Source organism: Lutra lutra, chromosome 17 (genome assembly GCF_902655055.1).
Source record: "Lutra lutra chromosome 17, mLutLut1.2, whole genome shotgun sequence".
Classification (NCBI taxonomy): domain Eukaryota; kingdom Metazoa; phylum Chordata; class Mammalia; order Carnivora; family Mustelidae; genus Lutra; species Lutra lutra.
In genome coordinates this window covers 6,791,480-6,809,522 of record NC_062294.1, presented here as the reverse complement: position 1 = coordinate 6,809,522, position 18,043 = coordinate 6,791,480, and the positions used below count along the sequence as shown (strand labels likewise).

The window sequence follows — 18,043 nt, the reverse complement described above, 5'->3', positions numbered from 1 at the left end:
TGCCTATCCAAACACTTCCCACTCTCAAGGGCTTAGCTGTGCAACCCTCCTCTAGGAAGCCTTCTGTCCCAACCTTCCCTAGCCTGAGCACTCTTTCCTTCCTTGGAACTCCATAATACTTGCTATCTGGGCCTCTTCTAGAGCAGCTGTAATAGGCAACTAGTTATTACTTACCGTGCACATGTCTTCACAGCCAGCCTAGAGCAAACTTCAAATCCTAGATGAGGTTACGGATGTCTGTTTTCCCTGCAGGGACAGGCCAGAGATGTATGCATTGTAAGGGGTCAAAAAATTCATTTCTGAATATCATATTGGCTGATCTTTCTGATTTTTCTTTCTTGCCCAAGAAAGGAAAGGAACACGCTATAAGCTCCCACTTTATTCTAAGCCCCATGATGGACATGATCAGAGTCTTTACAGTTTGATTTAAACTTTGCAGCCGCCGGTTGGGACAGGTATTGTAATTCCTCTTTTCAAGCGAGGCAGCTGAGGGTGTGAGATTTAGGCAAGTAGCACAGGCGCTCAGCCAGTAAGGAGAAGAGCTGGGCCTCCAGTGCACATGGGTCTGTTGGGGTTGCGAGGGCCAAAGATGGCCCAACAAGGGACCACACTGCTCAGGCACCATGTTCACACCCTTGCTTCGTCCTTTCCCATGCCACGTTGGCTGGTTCTGGGATTTGTGCTAACCAGGAGCAAGCAGTGAAGTAAAATGACGCCAGTCCTGGGTTCACCTTACAGGAGGCTGGCAGCTCCTGCTGCCTCTCTCTTGAAACACTTTTGCCATCGTGGAAGGAGTCCAGCTCTCCTGCTGGAGAGATCCCATGGAGACGGTCAAGGCCAGGCCCTGAGACTACATGGAGAGGGAGCGAGGCCCAGACCCAGTCTTCCTAGCCTGCCAGTCAACAGCCAGCTAACTTGCAACCACAAAAGGAACCCCAAGTGATAAAAGCAGAAACCAGTCAGAGCCCGGCAGAGCCCAATCAGCCCACAGAACTGAGCGCAGAGAGGTAAGAACAATGACAGGTGCTTTAACCGCTATGTCTCGGGGTGGTTTGTTTCACGGTAGCGAATGACTGAACCTCTTGTTCAAGGTGAGCTACTTCTGTGTTCCCGTTGCCCTGCTCTCTGATGCACTGGCCAGTTTTCAGTCCACCTGAAGGCAGCAAATGCGTTAGAAAACCTGTCTGTGGAGTACCCACTTTTGCTCTCCTCTCTACCTCTGATCCTCAACCAGAGACTTCAACAAGCAGTAAGCACTGCTGTATGGTGGGGAGGGATATGCACCGACGAGCTGTCGGCCGGAACTGGGTTCCTTCTCATCTCTGAGGTTGTAAAAATAAGGTTGCTAATGACCTCCTTGCAGGGGTGTGTAGGAATTAAATGACATGCTGCTCATCAGATACCTAACATGCTACTTGGCACGTGTCAGGCATCCAGGGAATGGCGTTGGTTAGAGGCTGGAGAACAGCTCCTACTCCTACAAGGCTCTTGTCCCACTCTTCCCTTATTAGCAAAGACCTAGAAAGCAGAGGTCAGGCTTCCATGGGGCCGAGCAATGCCAGAGCTTCTTGACAGAGAGCAGCTGCTGCTTGTTATCTCTGTTTATGAAAAGGGAGGATGGACGGTCAACATGAAGGCTGTCCCAGGAACCACTGCAGGACCCCTAACCCTTTGGGAAATGTATGTCCTTTGGGATATGAAGACGCTGCCTCCCAACAAAAGGAATAACATGGGAGTGAAGAAGGCAGAACTGAGTTTCAGTAACCACCTCTGTAACTCCAGAGCTTGGCAACTAGTCCGTGTACCTTTGAAGAAGTCACAGAATTATTTTCCTGCTTCATTCACTGCTGTATTTCCAGCACATTGTAGGTGCTTAGTAAATACACGTTGAGTGAATAAATGAATGTGGGGGTGAATGAATGTTGCACTGCCTGCAGCCAACACTGCAGGTTGTCTGTCCCAAGCCATCCCCTCCTTGTTCCTTGCTAATGGATTCCCAGTGTGAGTCTGGGGGCAACATGCTGCCTGGGGAAGTCACCTGATGGGTTTAAGAAAATCAGGGCACACCTGTTCCTCCTTTCTGGGAATTAGTCTAGGGGTGGTCGTGTGATGCCATTTAGCCAGTGAGACTGAGAGAAAAATCTGCTCAGATGGTTCTGGGAAAGGTTTTCCTTGGTATAAAGAGAGGGAGCTGTAAAAAGGAAATGCCTCCTCCCTCCCGCACCTTGTGTCTCTGCTTTCGCATGTTGTTATGGAAGGACATGATTCCTGGGTTGAAGGCAATCACTCATAAGCAAAACTGAGCAAGCCCAAGGATGAGAAACCAACCCCCTGAGGATGGCCTGGTAGTGCCTGTTGAGATGGCCCAGATGAGTTTCCAGGCGACCTAGGACCCCCAGTTGACTTGAGGTCTGAGACGAAGACATATCCTCAGAGTTTCTGCAGATATTGTGTTACTTCCAGCCAAAGCACCTTCCCTTAACTCGAACTTTCATGATATCATCATGGGCTGAATTGTGTCTTCCCCTCCCCCACCCCAAGATTCACATGTTGGAGCCCCAGCACCTCGGAGTGTAACTGCATTTAGAGAGAGAGCCTTTAGAGAGGTGATTAAATTAAAATGAGTCCATTAGGGTGGCCCTAATGCACTCTGACGGGTATCCTTATAAGAAGAGGTCATTGGGACACACAACCAGGGAGGAATGTGCCCAGACAAACGACCATGCAACGACACGTGAGAAAAGATGGCCATCTACATACTGTGGGTGGGGGGGAGCGGAGTTGAGACCTCAGAAGCCAGCCGTGCTGATACTTTGATCTTGACTTCCAGCCTCCAGAGGTATAAGGAAGCAGACTTGTGCTATTGAAGCCATCCACTGGTACTTTGTTATGGTAGCCCTGGAAAACTAATACAGATAGCCATTGTTATGATCCATTTATTATCCCCGTTATTAAAAAATCCTGACGTCACCATGTAATTGTCCCCAGGGTGCAGTGGGGGCCTGAATAAAGAAAGCTAGCCTTGGTTTCTCTGTATTATATAACTGGGCAATGATATCAACCCAAGACTGGCCTTCTTGCGTCCTCCACCCATCAACACACCCACCCATTACTTCATTCCGCAAAAATCTAGCAAACAGCCATCATGTGTCGGCACTGAGTAGAATTGTCAGAGTGTATACTTTGAAGTCAGGCTGCCCAGCTTGGCTTCCTGATTGTCTCCTAGTCACTGTGTGACCTAAGGCAAGTTGGTTATCTTTCCTGACTTTCTGCATCTCTAGAATCATGCTAAGAATACCCATCTCCTAGGATTGTATAAAGTCAGAGCGAGCCAGCACATGTAGCGAGCTTGCCTTGCAAAGCACTTGACTCAGAGAGGGCACTCCATGTGGCTGGGGGCCATTGCTTTGCTGGATATACAAAACAGACAGGAAAGGAGACACGGTCATGTTTTCCCTGCTGTAATTTCAATATTGTCCTCTCCACAAACCGTGTGGCCTAGGTATTGCCACCCTGTTTTGCAGAGTAAAGTGAGGTTCAGAGGGGTTGTGACAACAGCCCGGAGATCCAAATAGGTCTTCTGAGCTCTAAGCCTTGAGCTCTTTTTTTCCCCCCTGCACCAGAGCTCCTGCCTCTGGTGGTGCATTTTTTTCCCCCTGAGCTCATCATTTATGCCAGACATTCTCATTTAATCCCCGCAAGGACACAGCTTTCACAACCTAGGAATAATAACGCTGACATGGATACACATGTTTAGACGAGACAGAAGAATAAACTGGCAAGTTATGGGACTGCATGGAAAATGTGGGTCAAAGGGAACTGCCTTCTGGGTGAATGGGGAGGAAAGGGTGTTAATCGGTAGCTGTTTGGGGCCAGGTGCCTTTACTAGACCCTTGATTTACAGTACTTTGGGACTTCGATATCATTACACCCCCATTTTACAGTTAAGGAAATGGAGGCTCAGAGAGGATAAGGCAGACACATAGGAAGGGGAAGAATGCGAATCTAGCATCAACCCAAACACACAGCATCTTCCCTGGACCAGAGCTCCTCAGCAGCGGCAGAGAAGCAGAATCACCCAACACGTGGTTAAGACCACCCAGAGCTGGGCACCCCCTTGAAAGGTCTCACGTCGGGGTGTGTGGAGTGAGGCTCAGCGCGGGACCCAGGAGCACGTGCAGCCGGGTGACCAGAGTGTGCAGCCAGGGCTGGGCGGGCAGCCAGACCAGGCGGCTGTCCAGACTGGGCTCCCAGATCCCGGAACGCGGTCTCGGCCCAGACCTGACAGGAGCTGTACTCAGCAGCCACGTAAAGACCTGCACCACACCCTGTCTTCCTCTACCCGGAGAGGAAACAGATGCTGCTTTCTTTAAGCAAGAGGAGTAGAGAGGAGTCCATTAACTCATTAGCCAACATTCAAAGCCACTTGAATATGGATTTTAGGCAATGGTATCACACGGAGAGGCACAAATACAGAAGCCTCTGAAATCACAGATCGGCGTCCTTTCTCTCTCCTGTTAGACCAGGAAGTCCAACTGACATTTGTTTTTGTTTTGTTTTTGCTTTTGTTTTTTACAATTCTTCATTGTTGTCGAGTAGCGTTTTTGGTTCCCTATATTTATGGTTTAAATGGGTAAACATTTTATGTTTACTTCTCCTAAAAAACCTATAATAAATTAGGTTGCTCTTTGAATATGACTTTTTTTAACTGGTAAAAGGGTTTATTATGAATTCACTTATATGAAGTTCAAGAACAGACAAAAACCTCATCTTTAGTGAAAGAAATCAGATCGGGGTTTACTCTGGAGGGTGGGGTTTGGAAATTGACCAGAAAGACTCACAAAAGAACTCTCTGGTAATGGAAACACTCTAATATGAATTGGGATGACTGTTGCATGTACATACACATCTCTCTAGTACATCCAGAAGTACAGTTAAGATCCGTGCATTTTACTCTAGGTAAAGTATACGTCAATAAAATCTTGAATATGATATTTTAAGGAGGGGGAGGCTCAGGGACCTTTATTCAAAACAAAACAAAAAGCTCTCTCTGCTGAAGAAGTTCCCACCATGTGCAGAAGGAATTCTACCGATTGACATGCTCTTGGCTCCCCTAATCCCAGGCCCTGATAGTTTCTCCTATTGTTCTGATCATAAATCATCTCCACCTCCTGGGCTTCATTATTTCAGGCCGCATACCTGCTCAGAATGCACCCACCGAATTATCCTGCCAGTTTAAACCCAGCAGAAGAGTAGCTTTTCTTGCTTAAGCCAGATGTGGAACTGGAAAGGGAGTTGAGGTTACAGTAGGAGGGTTAAAGATTAGACAGGACTCAGGGCTAGGGAATTGACCTTTGACCACAGATAAATAACAGCAGCCAAAGCGCAACCCACCCCCCACCACCCCCACCCCGCCTCCGCTGTGTGAGAAGACATACCAGGCTCTCAGGGTGACAGGAGGGAAGGAGATGTAGAAGGAAGCTGCAGGAGAGCAGGAAGGAAAGAAAAGAAGGAACCAAAGATCGAAGATTGGTTGCCTGGAACACAGCAGAGTGTCTGCGCACTGTCAGTATCACCTCTGCTCAGCGCCCCATGCCATGGATATAATATTTGGCAGAAATAAGAAGGAGCAGCTGGAACCTGTGAGGGCCAAAGTGACAGGTAAGCATTTAGTGCAGACACAGGCTCTCATATATTTAGACATACACTTTCTTTTCTGTTTATAAAGGTAAAATTTATTGTAAATTATTTTTGGAAAATCTGGAATGCAGTCTATAGCAGGGAATGATCCACAATCCAGACGTATTCTCTGTGAAAATCTAGGTGTGCTTCTAACACACAGAAACCGTTTCCAGGGAGAGGGAGAGTCATTCTCACTACTTGAGGCGAAGAGCCTGGGGATGCTCCGACTGGCATGAAGACAATGGAGTGATTCTGCAGAGCATGGACCGTTCCAAGTGGGTGGTGCCTTTGTGCAAATCTGTGCGCCCTAAATTACCTTATCAATGGCATGAGAGGTGCACATGGGCTCCCACTTTTGCATGTGCATGCGGGGGTGGGGCACATGCAGAGCATGTCTTGATGTCCTTGCAGGGGTGATCGCGGCCTTGGAGTACCCGCAGAGTCGTAAGTCAAACAGACCCAGAGTAGGACCCTCCATCAGAACAGTCCTTTAGCGGGCTTTGTGTCTCGTTTTCTTCATCTGTTACTTCTCCTGCTCTCTCCCCTTCTGTGCTGCCCCTGAGAATGGCGCGTAGCTGGCTCAGGCACGCAGGTGCTTTCATCCTCAGATACTTGGATCTGGAGGCTTTTCCCAAGTGAGCATTTCCCTGTGAGGAAGTCAGATGGGAGCTTTTCAACCAAGGAATTGCCTTGGAAGGCTTTTGAAAGAATAGCTTTTATGTGTGTTTTTCTCTGATTACAAAGATAACATATGATCTCTATGTGTGTGTGTGTTTTGTATATGCACATATATAAAAACTTGGATATGCTAATGGGAGCACAGGGCAATAAAACCAGCTGTATTTCCATCTCAAGCATTCCTAATACTGGAGTACTTTAAGTTTTTACAAGATAGAGATTGTATAGACGACAAATATTTTTTTCAAAAACACATGCTTATTTACAATTAATATTTTATTTTAAAAAATAGAGCCTCCAATACCTATCCTTTTATGCTCTGGGACACCATGAGCATGCTGCCCTTAAGCCTTATGTTTAATGGCTGCACGAAAATCCTTGGCAATTTTAGAAAGCCGGAATCCTGGAACCTACAGATCTGAGTGGACAGGTGGATCCACATGAGTTGTTCTCCCCACCTCCAACCCATACCTGTAGCCTCCCCATCACCTGGGCGTTTGTTAGAATCACAAATTCCTGGGCCCACTCCAGACCCACGGAATCAGATACGCTGGAGGTGGAGCCCAGCAATGTGTGTTTCTACAAGCCCTCTGGTTGTTTCCAAGTGTGAGAACCACTGCTATAAATCATGCCTTCCTCCTTGAGGGAAGCTGAGGGCTGGAGAGGGGCTGTGACTTGCCCAAGGCCAGGCGGCCCACGAAGGATGTGTTCCCAACCCTCAGTCCAGGCCTCCAGTCTGGGGTCAAGTCTAACGATTGGCCGCCTGTTAACTAAAGATTGTCCCACGTTTGCCCATGAAGGCCATGTCCAGGCTTCATGTTGGACAGTGCTTTCTTGGCTCTGAGACCTCCAGTTAATTAAGCATTTCTTGCCTCACTTCCTTCTTGTGTAAAATAGTCTGCCTGTACCTACCACATAGGGTCACTGCAATGACAATATGATTTAATGCACCTGCTCCCCACCCCGCACTGGTGCCTGGTACATAGTGCTCAATACGTGTCCTTCTGTCTGGGGTTTTGTGTTCAGATTCCCCTCTCTCTGCTCTGCCTCACCTGCACCTTTTCCTGCATCTGGGTCTCTGTGAAGAGCCCCGCTATTCAGTTAGTTGCCCAGGGAAAAAGACCTGGGGCCCTCTGCCTCATATTCACTCAAGCTCCCAATCCTACTCATTCCACATCCTCCAGCTCTTTTCTCTGTTGTTTCTCTCCATCCTCGCTCAGCCTTCCTGCCTCCTCTTGGCTCCTCCTCCTGCCACACTTTACACCACAGAGACAACTTTTGAAACCCCAAATCTGAACATATTCCATTAATATGAGCTGTCCAGAAGAGGTAGATCTTTAGAAAGTAGATTAGTGGTTGTCAGGAGGACAAGACTTTGTTTCGGGGTGATGGAATGTTTTGGAAACTAGATGGTGATGATTGCATAACATTGTGAATATATTAAAAAAAAACAAACCCTGAATTGTATACTTTTAAATGGTGGAATTTTTTTGTTATGTGAATTTTATCTCAAGAAAAAAATTGCACATGCACAAAAATCTGATCCTCTCATTCCCTATTTTAACTGGCCAAGCTGTGCCATTCTGCTAACCTTCTAATCCATACCCTTGGTGTGGTCTCATTGACTTTTGTCATGCTTCATGCTTAGCTCTCAAGCCTCAATACTTACACTTCCTCACTCGAAAATTACAGTCTTGCTAAACAACTGGCACATCTGCTGGTCTTTGAGCTGGTCTTTGATCTCTCCGGTTCGTGTTCCCCCAGCGACAAGAATTCAGATGTAAGTAGTTTAATTTGGGACATGATCCCAAGAAACACTGGGAGGGAAACCAATAAAGGGGGCATTGTCAAGCTACAGACCAGTGAGCCATCAGACCTGAGCCCTCTGGGCATAGTGTATCACATGCCTCATATTGTCCCAACTGGGGGCAAGGAAGTGGTCACCTGCAATGTCCAACTCCCCATCCATCACTGGGTGACAGCCACTTACAGGGGCATTAACGCCAAGGTGTTCCAGCTTGCCTAGTGTGTGGGCAGAGCAGCTCCTGCAGTGAAAACAAAGCCCTCAGGCAGAGAGCTGCAGGTGGTGGCAGAAAGTAACCTTCAGGGAGAGGTCAGTGCTAAGAGGACAAGGGTGCGGCACCAACAGTGTCTACTGCGGCAGGCTACCTCTAGAGCAGTGCTATTCAACAGAGATAAAATGCAGGCCACATGCATAGTTTTAAATTCTAATAGCCACACTCAAAAAAAAGTAAAAACAAAACAAACACAAAAACAAACACAGGTGAAGTTAATTTTAACCATATATTTCATTTAAGGCAACATATCCAAAATATTATAGGTTCAACATGTAATCAATATTTTAAAAATTGCTAATGAGTTATTTTATATTTTTTTTTCATACTTAGCCTTTGAAATTCAGTGTGTATTTTACAGTCTCCAGCACATCTCTGTTCAGACTGGCCAGGTTTAAAGTCCTCGGTAGCCACATGAGGCCCGTGGCTACCATATTGGACAGCACGGTTCTAGAATGTTCTTTTCTCATGCCTTTGTGAGGCCAATAACTACTCCCCCTCAAGACTCAGCCTCCCCACCCTCCTGCTCTCACCCTACCTGGGGGTGAGGTTCTGTTCCACGCAGCCCCCTTGCTGAGCCTGTCACATTGCCTTCCTTTATTGTGGTGTGGTTAGGGTGTCTGTTCATCCATCTGCTCTGTGGGTGGTAAGCAACTTGAGGACAGAGATTACATCAGTTCTTCTCGGTATCCTCAGTGCTGGCACAATCCAGGCATATCCTACCCTTTCTGGAAATGACTGCTGAAGGAATGAGTGGGAGCTACAAGTCATGTTGGGATCGTGACCTCAATTCCTTTCCACGGCCACATCTCATAGCTTTTTGGTTGAGATGTGAAAACTGGAAACCACTCTTTCTCTTAACAGGCAGGATTCCCACATGGCTGCAGGGCACCCTGCTCCGCAATGGGCCTGGAATGCACACAGTGGGGGAGACCAGATACAACCACTGGTTTGACGGCCTGGCCTTGCTCCACAGCTTCACAATTAAAGACGGTAAGAGTACTGGCTTGGTTTGCTGTTGCTGCTGTAAAGACAACCACAAATTTAGTAGCTCAAAATAGCACTAATTTATTCTTACAATTATGGAATTCAGAAGTCAAAACTGGACTAAACGCACGGTGTTGGAGGCTTCAGGGAGATCGCGCATTTCCTTGCCTTTTCCAGCTTCTAGAGGCTGCCTGTCTTCCTTGGCTTGTGGCCCCAGCTGCATCTGCAAAGAGCAGCAGAGCCTCTTGCACACCTGCTCTCTCTCCCTCACTCTCTCCACTTCCTTCGCTTCCATAATCACAGTTCCTTCTTGGACCCTCCTGTCTGCCTCTTCTAAGAACATTTGTGATGGCATTGGGCCCACCCAGATAATCCAGGATCACCTCCCTTCTCAAAATCGTTAATATAATCATGTCTGCATCGCCCTATAAGTCAACAGTTCCACAGGTTCCAGGGATTAGGACATGGACATCTTGCAGAGGCCATCCTTGAGCCAACCACAAGCACAAACCTCCCTGGAAAGGGGTCCAAGCTTCTCTTTCAGAGAGTCCAGCCTGCCAAATGATACGCCTTCTCATGAAGGTGGGCAAGAACAGGAGGAGATTACTGGCTTTGGAGTCAGACATGCCTCAGATGAAAACAGGAAGAGCACAGAGCTAAGGAGACTTCTCACCAGGCAAGGGAGAGCCTGTCACTCAAGCAACCAGTTCAGTGGCTCTCCCAGAGGGGAGACTGAAATGACTGAATAAGACAGAATTCTGGGTTGAGGTGACTGGCACACGAGGTGGATGGTGAACTCATTGCTGTTGGCCACGGTGCCGGTGTAGGTCACAACAGCACACTCTGAGTTCTTAAAGAGGTCTGGGAGGGTCACGTGGGGCTTTAGCAGGCTCAGGATCACATACTGGGGAAGTTCATGTCCAGCGCTTCAGCCTGATGACATTTTTCTTTAACCCCCCGCCTTCCAGCCCAACAAGCCGGTGACTTCACCTCCCTTGGCCTCTGTTTCCTCTGCAGTAAAAAGAGCTTGATGATCCCCTTTGCAGAGCTGTCACGATCCTTTGAAGGGCCGGGTATCTAGCAAGGGCCTGGCACCTGGTAGGCACAAAACACATTGAAAATCCCCATCATTGTCACTGGGTTTGAATCCCATCTTCATCTTAGCTAACATGCACCTCAGATCTGTGACCTTGGGCAAGTTACCGACCCTTTCTGTGTCTGTCTCCCATCTGTAAAATGGGGATATCAGAGTTGCCGTGGAATTTAAAGGCATTAATATGTGCAAGGAGCTTGGTATAATGCGTGGCACAGAACACATGCTCAGTAAGCATTAGCATTATATTTGCTTAATACTATTTCTTCTAAGCCAGTCAGCAGTTACTTTTTTGAATGCAGACTCTAGGCCAGTGTCTTGCCCTAAGATTTCATGACTAGAGACCCTATGTGTGAAAACCATGAGCTCTGAGTTTGCAAAAACTTAACAGATACTACTGAAACTCAGCTACAGAGTGGTGGTTCCATATTTCCTGACAGCCCAAAGCCTTAACAGTCCCCTCCTTTCCTAGACAGAAGTTACCAGTGATTCCTAGGGAAATGAACACTGTTCTGCACAGTGTGCATGGAAGGTAAAAGTACACTGGCTCCCTTTCCATAAGGCCCTGCTTCGCTGGGCTGTCGCGTCCCTTGTGGTCCATTTCAGGGGCTCAGATGAGCGCTGCATGGGAGGCACGCTTGTCCTCTCTTTGCAGATGCAGAGATGGGAACCTTAGAGAGTCTGAGTCACTTAGCCAAGCAAGGTCTCTGAGGTAGGGCTGGGCTCTGACTTGTGTTGTCTAGGGCTCAAGTTTGCAACCATCCCTGCTCTTCTTCTCACCCTAACTCATCCCCCTAAGAAACAGCAGGTAGCTTGAGTGAGCCCTCACAGCTTACTGTTTGGCAGCTTCCACATCCTTCCATAGAGACTCTGGAGATGAGAGAACCAGCAGGGGATGACCAAGCCATGGCTGTCTTTCCAGAAGCCTGGCTGCCATCCACCAAAATCCTTGAGTGAGCTAAACAGGCACATGACCAACATTATCCCACACTGCTTAGACTTTCTAAAAGTTTCTAGTAGATTTTCAAACTAAAAATTCATTGTCCAAGGTAAGTAGCTGTTTTGTCTTCTTTTATAGGATGGTCAGGTGTGACCACAAAAGAAGGCAGAGGGAGGCTTGGGAACAAAGCCTCTTATAGTCACAGGTCTTAGGAGGCACAGCATGTCACACCAGCACACAGCAGATAGCACCAGGGTGGTCCAGAGGCAGAAGACAGGAGCAGGGGAAGCACATAGGCCATGGCCTGTCCTGGGGTTTCTGAGGGAAAGACAAGACAGGGCAGAGTAAACAGCTCAGGATTGGCTCGGGGGTGGTCTCTGGTTGCCTGGCACCTGGCCCTGGGGTAATGAAGGCAGAGGAATATTGCCTCTGGGAGTGCATGGGCCAGAGAGAGGAGATCTGGCTCTGAATTAGTTAGTTTTCATCTCAAAGATATACTGGGCCCTTTGCTACCTCTAAGAATTGACTAGTCCAGGGAAGGACAGTCTCCTCCAACCAGGAAGGTTTTTTTTAAGATGTCAAAACATAATGTACAGAAAATTTAAAAAATATGTATGCAGTAGCATGAAAGACTCAATTCTATGCATAATCTGGAACTGGCTGGAAAACGGGAAGTATGGAGAGTCCTCTCAACGGCTTGCCTTTCCCCATTCTGCTCTTGAATCTGGCCTGTGTCGAAAGTACATGCCCCACTCTACTTTGCAGCGATCAGCTTGCCATTCTCCAGCCTAGGAGAATTTCTCTTCTGTTCATATTGTTGTGTCTTCATCACCTGGCACCGGGCCTGGCCTGGGGGGCACTAGGAAACTATTTATGGAGCCCAAATGACACGAACAAGGTAAAGGTTGTTTTGGGAGAAGGAAGCTATATGTTCCCAGTTGATCTCTTCAACGCTCACTACAAGGAGTGCTTGCTGGCTACTGGCCCAAGTGCTTCATGCCCACCCACAACTCAGTCCTCACTACAGCTCCTAAGGAGGGTACCTCTCGATTTTATAGCCCAGGGAGGCCAAGTAACTTACCCAAAGGCACACAGCTAAGAAGTGGTGGAGGTCAGATATAAACCCAAAGCTCTCTACATCCAGAATCTTATGAGGGAAGCATTATGTAGTTCTGCTCCACTTCCCCATCCTGCTGGCTACCACTCTCCTCATCTCTCCAACCCAGTCCTTTCGAGGTTGTCAGATTGCCAACATTAGTGTGGCACAGCCTGGCCTCATCTCTCGTCTCCTTTACAACTCTCAATGGCGGGGTGCCTGGGTGGCTCAGTGGGTTAAGCATCTGCTTTTAGCCCAGGTCATGATCTCAGGGTCCTGGGATCGAGCCCCGCATCGGGCTCTCTGCTCAGCGGGGAGCCTGCTTCCCCCCACCTCTCTCTGCCTGCCTCTCTGCCTACTTGTGATCTCTCTCTCTCAAATAAATAATAAATTTATTATTTTAATTATAAATAATATATATAAAAATATATATAAGATATATATATATAAATAATATAAATATTTATTTATTTATTTATTTGACCCAGAGAGATCACAAGTAGGCAGAGAGGCAGGCAGAGAGAGGTGGGGGGAAGCAGGCTCCCCGCTGAGCAGAGAGCCCGATGCGGGGCTCGATCCCAGGACCCTGAGATCATGACCTGGGCTAAAAGCAGATGCTTAACCCACTGAGCCATCCAGGTGCTCCATAAATAAATAAAATCTTTAAAAAAAACAAACCTCTCAATGGCTCCCCATTCTACTCCACAAGAGTAGAAACATAAAACAAAAATGTTAAGTGCTACCATACATGATTCAAGAGGACAAGCAAGGCTGAGCAGGATTCTCTGATTTACATATAACACAAAGCCAGTATTTCTCAAAAGGCGGTTTGTGTACTGCTTAATCAGAATTCTCTAGGATTAAAGTTGCAAATCCTGACACCCTACCCAGGGCTGAGTGAATCATAATCCTAAAGGACACTGTCAGAGCATCAATGTTTTCTAACACATTTCCTAGATGGCCCCTGAGCACATCCAGGTTTCAGAAAACCTCCACAGTGGACCTCCAGCCTTGCTGCCCTGTCCCACTCAAGACCAAGTTCATCAGTGTGCTGTGGAGGTGGGGCTCAGGCTTCTCTGCCAGTGCTTCAAAGCACCAGGTGATAGTGCAGCACGGAGAACCCGAATCAGTGCCAAACCAGTAAGAAAAGACTGGAATAAGAAAGCAGAAAGATCAAAAAATGGTTTGTAGCCTTTAGCAGAAACCAGGGTAAGTGAATACTTTAAAAACCCAATAAAGACTTAACTAAAGGAACAGAGTGGAGGAGAAGCCGGACTGACAAAGGGTGTACAGGAGTGCTCTTCCTTGTAAGTCTAAAGTCATTTCAGTTTGGGTGGGATTTTTTTGTTTTGTTTTGTTTTAAGTAGGCTTCACGCCCAGCGTGGAACCCAGTGCAGGGCTTGAACTCCCCACCCTGAGATCAAGACCTGAGCTGGGATCAAGAAAGAATCTGACATGTAACCAAATGAGCCACCCAGATGCTCCTAAAATTACTTCAAAACTAAAAATTTTTAGGGGCGCCTGGGTGGCTAAGTGGGTTGAGCCGCTGCCTTCGGCTCAGGTCATGATCTCATGATTTCAGGGTCCTGGGATCGAGCCCCCCATCGGGCTCTCTGCTCAGCAGGGAGCCTGCTTCCTCCTCTCTCTACCTGCCTCTCTGCCTGCTTGTGATCTCTCTCTGTCAAATAAATAAATAAAATCTTTAAAAAAAAAAAACTAAAAATTTTTATAAAGCAGGCAGAGAGATGAATGAACCTAAGTCTCCCTCAGCAGTACAGTCGATAATTTTTTATTTAGAGGCAAGGTTGTTGTCCCACAAGGATTCGAACATGTAAATTCCAAGAGCCAGCATCACCAAAGTTTAGAGACAAAAAGAGCTCTCCAGAACTTAGCCTTTTCTGAAGTTGGCTTTTTCAATTATTCTAGCTCTAAACTAGCCTTTTAGAAGTTTGCTTAAAATGGAGATAGATATAGATACTTATATAAAATCTCCCACTCCCCCAGGAATATCAGACTTTGACCCAGTTCTAGAAGATTCCAAGCAGGAGCTCATCTGTTTACTCGTGTCCCTTTAGAAGGAATGTGGCTAATTGGGGCTCAGCAGGGAGCAGGGTTCTGGGGAATGTGTGGTGGCCTTCTTTAATCTCAGCCTCAGAGCTGAGTGTCAGCCTTGAGCAATTCCAGAGACACGTTTTCCTGTGGCCCCTGAGCCCTCCGTGCGTGCTCTGGGACTGGTTGTTTATAGGAAATGGGCCGCCTGCTGACAGCCAGCCTGGGATGGGTGTTTGCACTTCAAGTGAACATAGTTCAGCATTTTAAGCAAACCATGTTTGCCAGTGCCTTGTAGGTGGCGACCCGCAGAGAGAGTGACCAGAGAAGGACAGGCTGGCTCAGGGGGAGACCAGGGTGGCCGTGAAGTAAGGTCTGTGTAGCCTGTGACCAAAGACCAATGTGTGTGGCCTTACAAACCCTCAGCTGCATCTTCCTGCCTCCAGGATTTTGTTGGACAATTCAAACATGCTATGTGCCCATGGGCCAAACTCCTTATATCATCCCATCTCATTTAAAACTGCCAATCCTGGGGCGCCTGGGTGGCTCAGTGGGTTAAGGCCTCTGCCTTCGGCCCAGGTCATGATCCCAGGGTCCTGGGATCGAGCCCCGCATCGGGCTCTCTGCTCGGCGGAGAGCCTGCTTCCTCCTCTCTCTCTGCCTGCCTCTCTGCCTACTTGTGATCTCTGTCTGTCAAATAAATAAATAAAAATTTAAAACAAAACAAAACAAAACAAAAAACTGCCAATCCTATACTGGAGAGGGTTATGTGATCCCTAACATCCAATTGAGAAAACTGAGGTTCAGTGAGGTAAAGAGATCCACACAGAGTCACATGGCTTGGATTAGGACTAACCCCAGAACCAAAGCCTACCCACTCTACCCAGTGCATCTCAATAGTGTATATAGCTTTTATTGAGCACCTGTTATGTGCTGATTTCTTTACGGGCTTTAAGCATCACAACAACTCCGTAAGGAACATATCATGATCCTTACCTCATGGCAGAGAGGACCGAGTCTTGACTCTGACACAAGGTCTAGTGCATGGTTGGTAGATGACAGAGCAGAATTCATAACCACCTGGAGACTTGAATCCTCTCAGGGCTAGAGATGTGCCTGCCCTGCTTGCCCCCACTTCCTGGCCCACTGAAGTGATCAGTAGATACCGGCTGAATACACGAACCCAGGGCCGGGATAACCAAAGCCACTCCTCCTGGTTTCTTCTTGCGGCCTCAGAACGGGCCCCCCCCTCCCGAAATAGCTCGGTGATGGTTATTCTCACAGCAGTCACCCTCGAAAAGACTTTTGAGAAGAGGATAGGTGGCTCTCTGCCCCTGGGCACACAGTTTACCTCCCAAAGGCTAGAGAAAGAACTAGAAGGTCTTTCATGGTCTCTTCCAATTTTATGAAGACCAGCATCGCCGTTATTGCTATTATTTCCATCTAGGTGCACAGGCTAGAGTCCTTACCAATGAAACGGATGCTCGTGTCCTTTGGGTCTGGAAATGAAAACGCAGTTCCAAGGGCAAAACTAGTTAAGGCTATTAGAGGTCAAGATAGCAGCTCTCCAGGACGGGGACTGGACAAGCTATGAGGGGGCCTCCAGGGGGCTCTCATGTTCTGCTATAAATGAGGATGTAGTTCATATGGGTAGGTTCTGTTTGGGAAGCTTCAGCAAGCCACGCAGTAATGGTAGCACATTTCCATAGGTGCGTTTTTTAATAACCAGGATCAGATGGAGTGGTCAAACGGATGGTGGTGGCTGTGTCAGCTTTGAATCCAGCTTTCCCCTCCCTAGCTGTGTGGCTTAAAGCAAGGTACTTAACCTGTCTTTGCCTCGATTTTACTCACTGGAGATGGGTTGCAGGGCCGTAAGTTGTGTAAGCCCCTTATACTTCATTTGAAGTAAAAATTTGAAACCTTCAACTGTTGTTTAAATTTTGTCTTCTTTTGCTTTTCATTAGCAAATGCCATTAGGTTGATTATTTTTCCCCCTAAAGAACATATTTCTGGTTGGTGTATTTGATAACATTTCTAATATTTTAGAATTTAACCAGAAAGAATACACATAAAGTGTCCACACAGTACTTAGCACACATGTGCACAATAAAATATTAGCTCTTAGCTCTGTTTCCTTTCTTAAATATAAAAAGTCACCAGACAAGAATTTCTTGGGAAGGTGTTCTCTCCTAAGCCCATCGTCATGGCAGTGGATACATGATGGACATTTCTCTTATCAACTTGTTTTATGGGAATGAAATGTCAGTACGACCTGGACACTACTTTTTTGCATATTATAGTTGTCCCAGCATTGGAAGCATATATTATATTACAGCAACCAATGTATTCTAGAGTGGGGAAAAATCAACAAGTCACTTGCTAATTAACAGCAAAATTAAATAAAACTTTAAAAACCCAGAGGTTTCAAATTGTCCACCAAATGGTTTGAAGTCCTCAGATATGCCAAGAGGGCCCCTGCCCCTTAACCTCATCCCATTCCTACTGCTCCCAAGCCCTTGCCTCATGCTGAAGGCCATCTTCCTCAACTCTTGCAGGAGGTGCGGTGCCTTTCCCACCTCCAGGCTTTTGCTTCCACACTTTCAAGGAAGAGTGAATGGAAATGCCCTACTCTCTCCTACTTGCCAACTCCCCAATCTATGGTAGATTCCTCCTTCCAAGGTTTATTTCAAGTGCCACCTTCTCCGGGAAGCCTTTCCGGTTCCATCCACTTCTAGATGGGCCTCCTCAGCTCTCTCCTCTCTTCTCCCCCTGCTCTAATCTCCTCTCTCTTCCAGAAGGAACCCGTGAATATATTATGTTACTCTGCAAAGTAGAAGAGTCTTTGCAGATGTGGTTAAGAACCTTGCGGTGGGGAGATTATCCAGGGGAGCTCAGTGGAATCACAGGGGTCATCACAAGGGATTGGGGGGGGGGGGTCAGAAAATACATGACAATAGAATCAGAGGTCAGAGTGATGTGACCACAAACCAAGCAATGCAGGCAACTTCTAGAAGTTAGAAAAGTCAGAAACAGATTCTCTGCTGACACCTTGCTCTTTAGCCCTGTAAGATCCATTCAGGCTATACCTTCCAGAACGCTAAGATAACAAATTGGTGTCTTTTTAAGCCACTAAGTTTGTGGCAATTTGTTACAATAGCCACAGGAACCTAATACTGGACTAGAACCATTCATACATTTTCAGGTTGGTCTTGATGAACTGGTCAAGAGGTCCTACTTTTATGCAGTGAGTTAGATTCTCTCCGTTGTCTGCGTGAATTAGACATCCACACAGGTACTGACCCTCTACCGTACAGGGAATTGGGTGCTAGCTCATCCTCTGGTTGTAGTAGGTATCAAATGTCACTCCAGGTATTGAAATGGCCAGTGGAAGTTTTCCAAGGCTGAACTAGGTCCTGGAGAAACCCAGCCCAAGTATGAGGCCT

The 18,043-nt window shown here is 47.1% G+C and overlaps 1 protein-coding gene across 2 annotated transcripts in view; it reads left to right on the top strand.

Annotated features, from left to right (window-relative positions):
• The first annotated feature begins 5,433 nt into the window (after positions 1-5,433).
• BCO1 (beta-carotene oxygenase 1) overlaps positions 5,434-18,043 on the top strand; it is a 35,649-nt gene continuing 23,039 nt past the window's right edge. Inside the window, exons 1-2 of one of the 2 annotated variants that reach the window (XM_047709983.1) lie at positions 5,434-5,661; positions 9,300-9,428. In XM_047709983.1, the coding sequence (XP_047565939.1) occupies positions 5,598-5,661; positions 9,300-9,428 (193 nt within the window). In that variant the 5' untranslated portion in view covers positions 5,434-5,597. Of the gene's footprint in view, positions 5,662-9,154; positions 9,429-18,043 lie in introns of those variants that run through there. The other variant, XM_047709982.1, reaches the window with a different exon arrangement.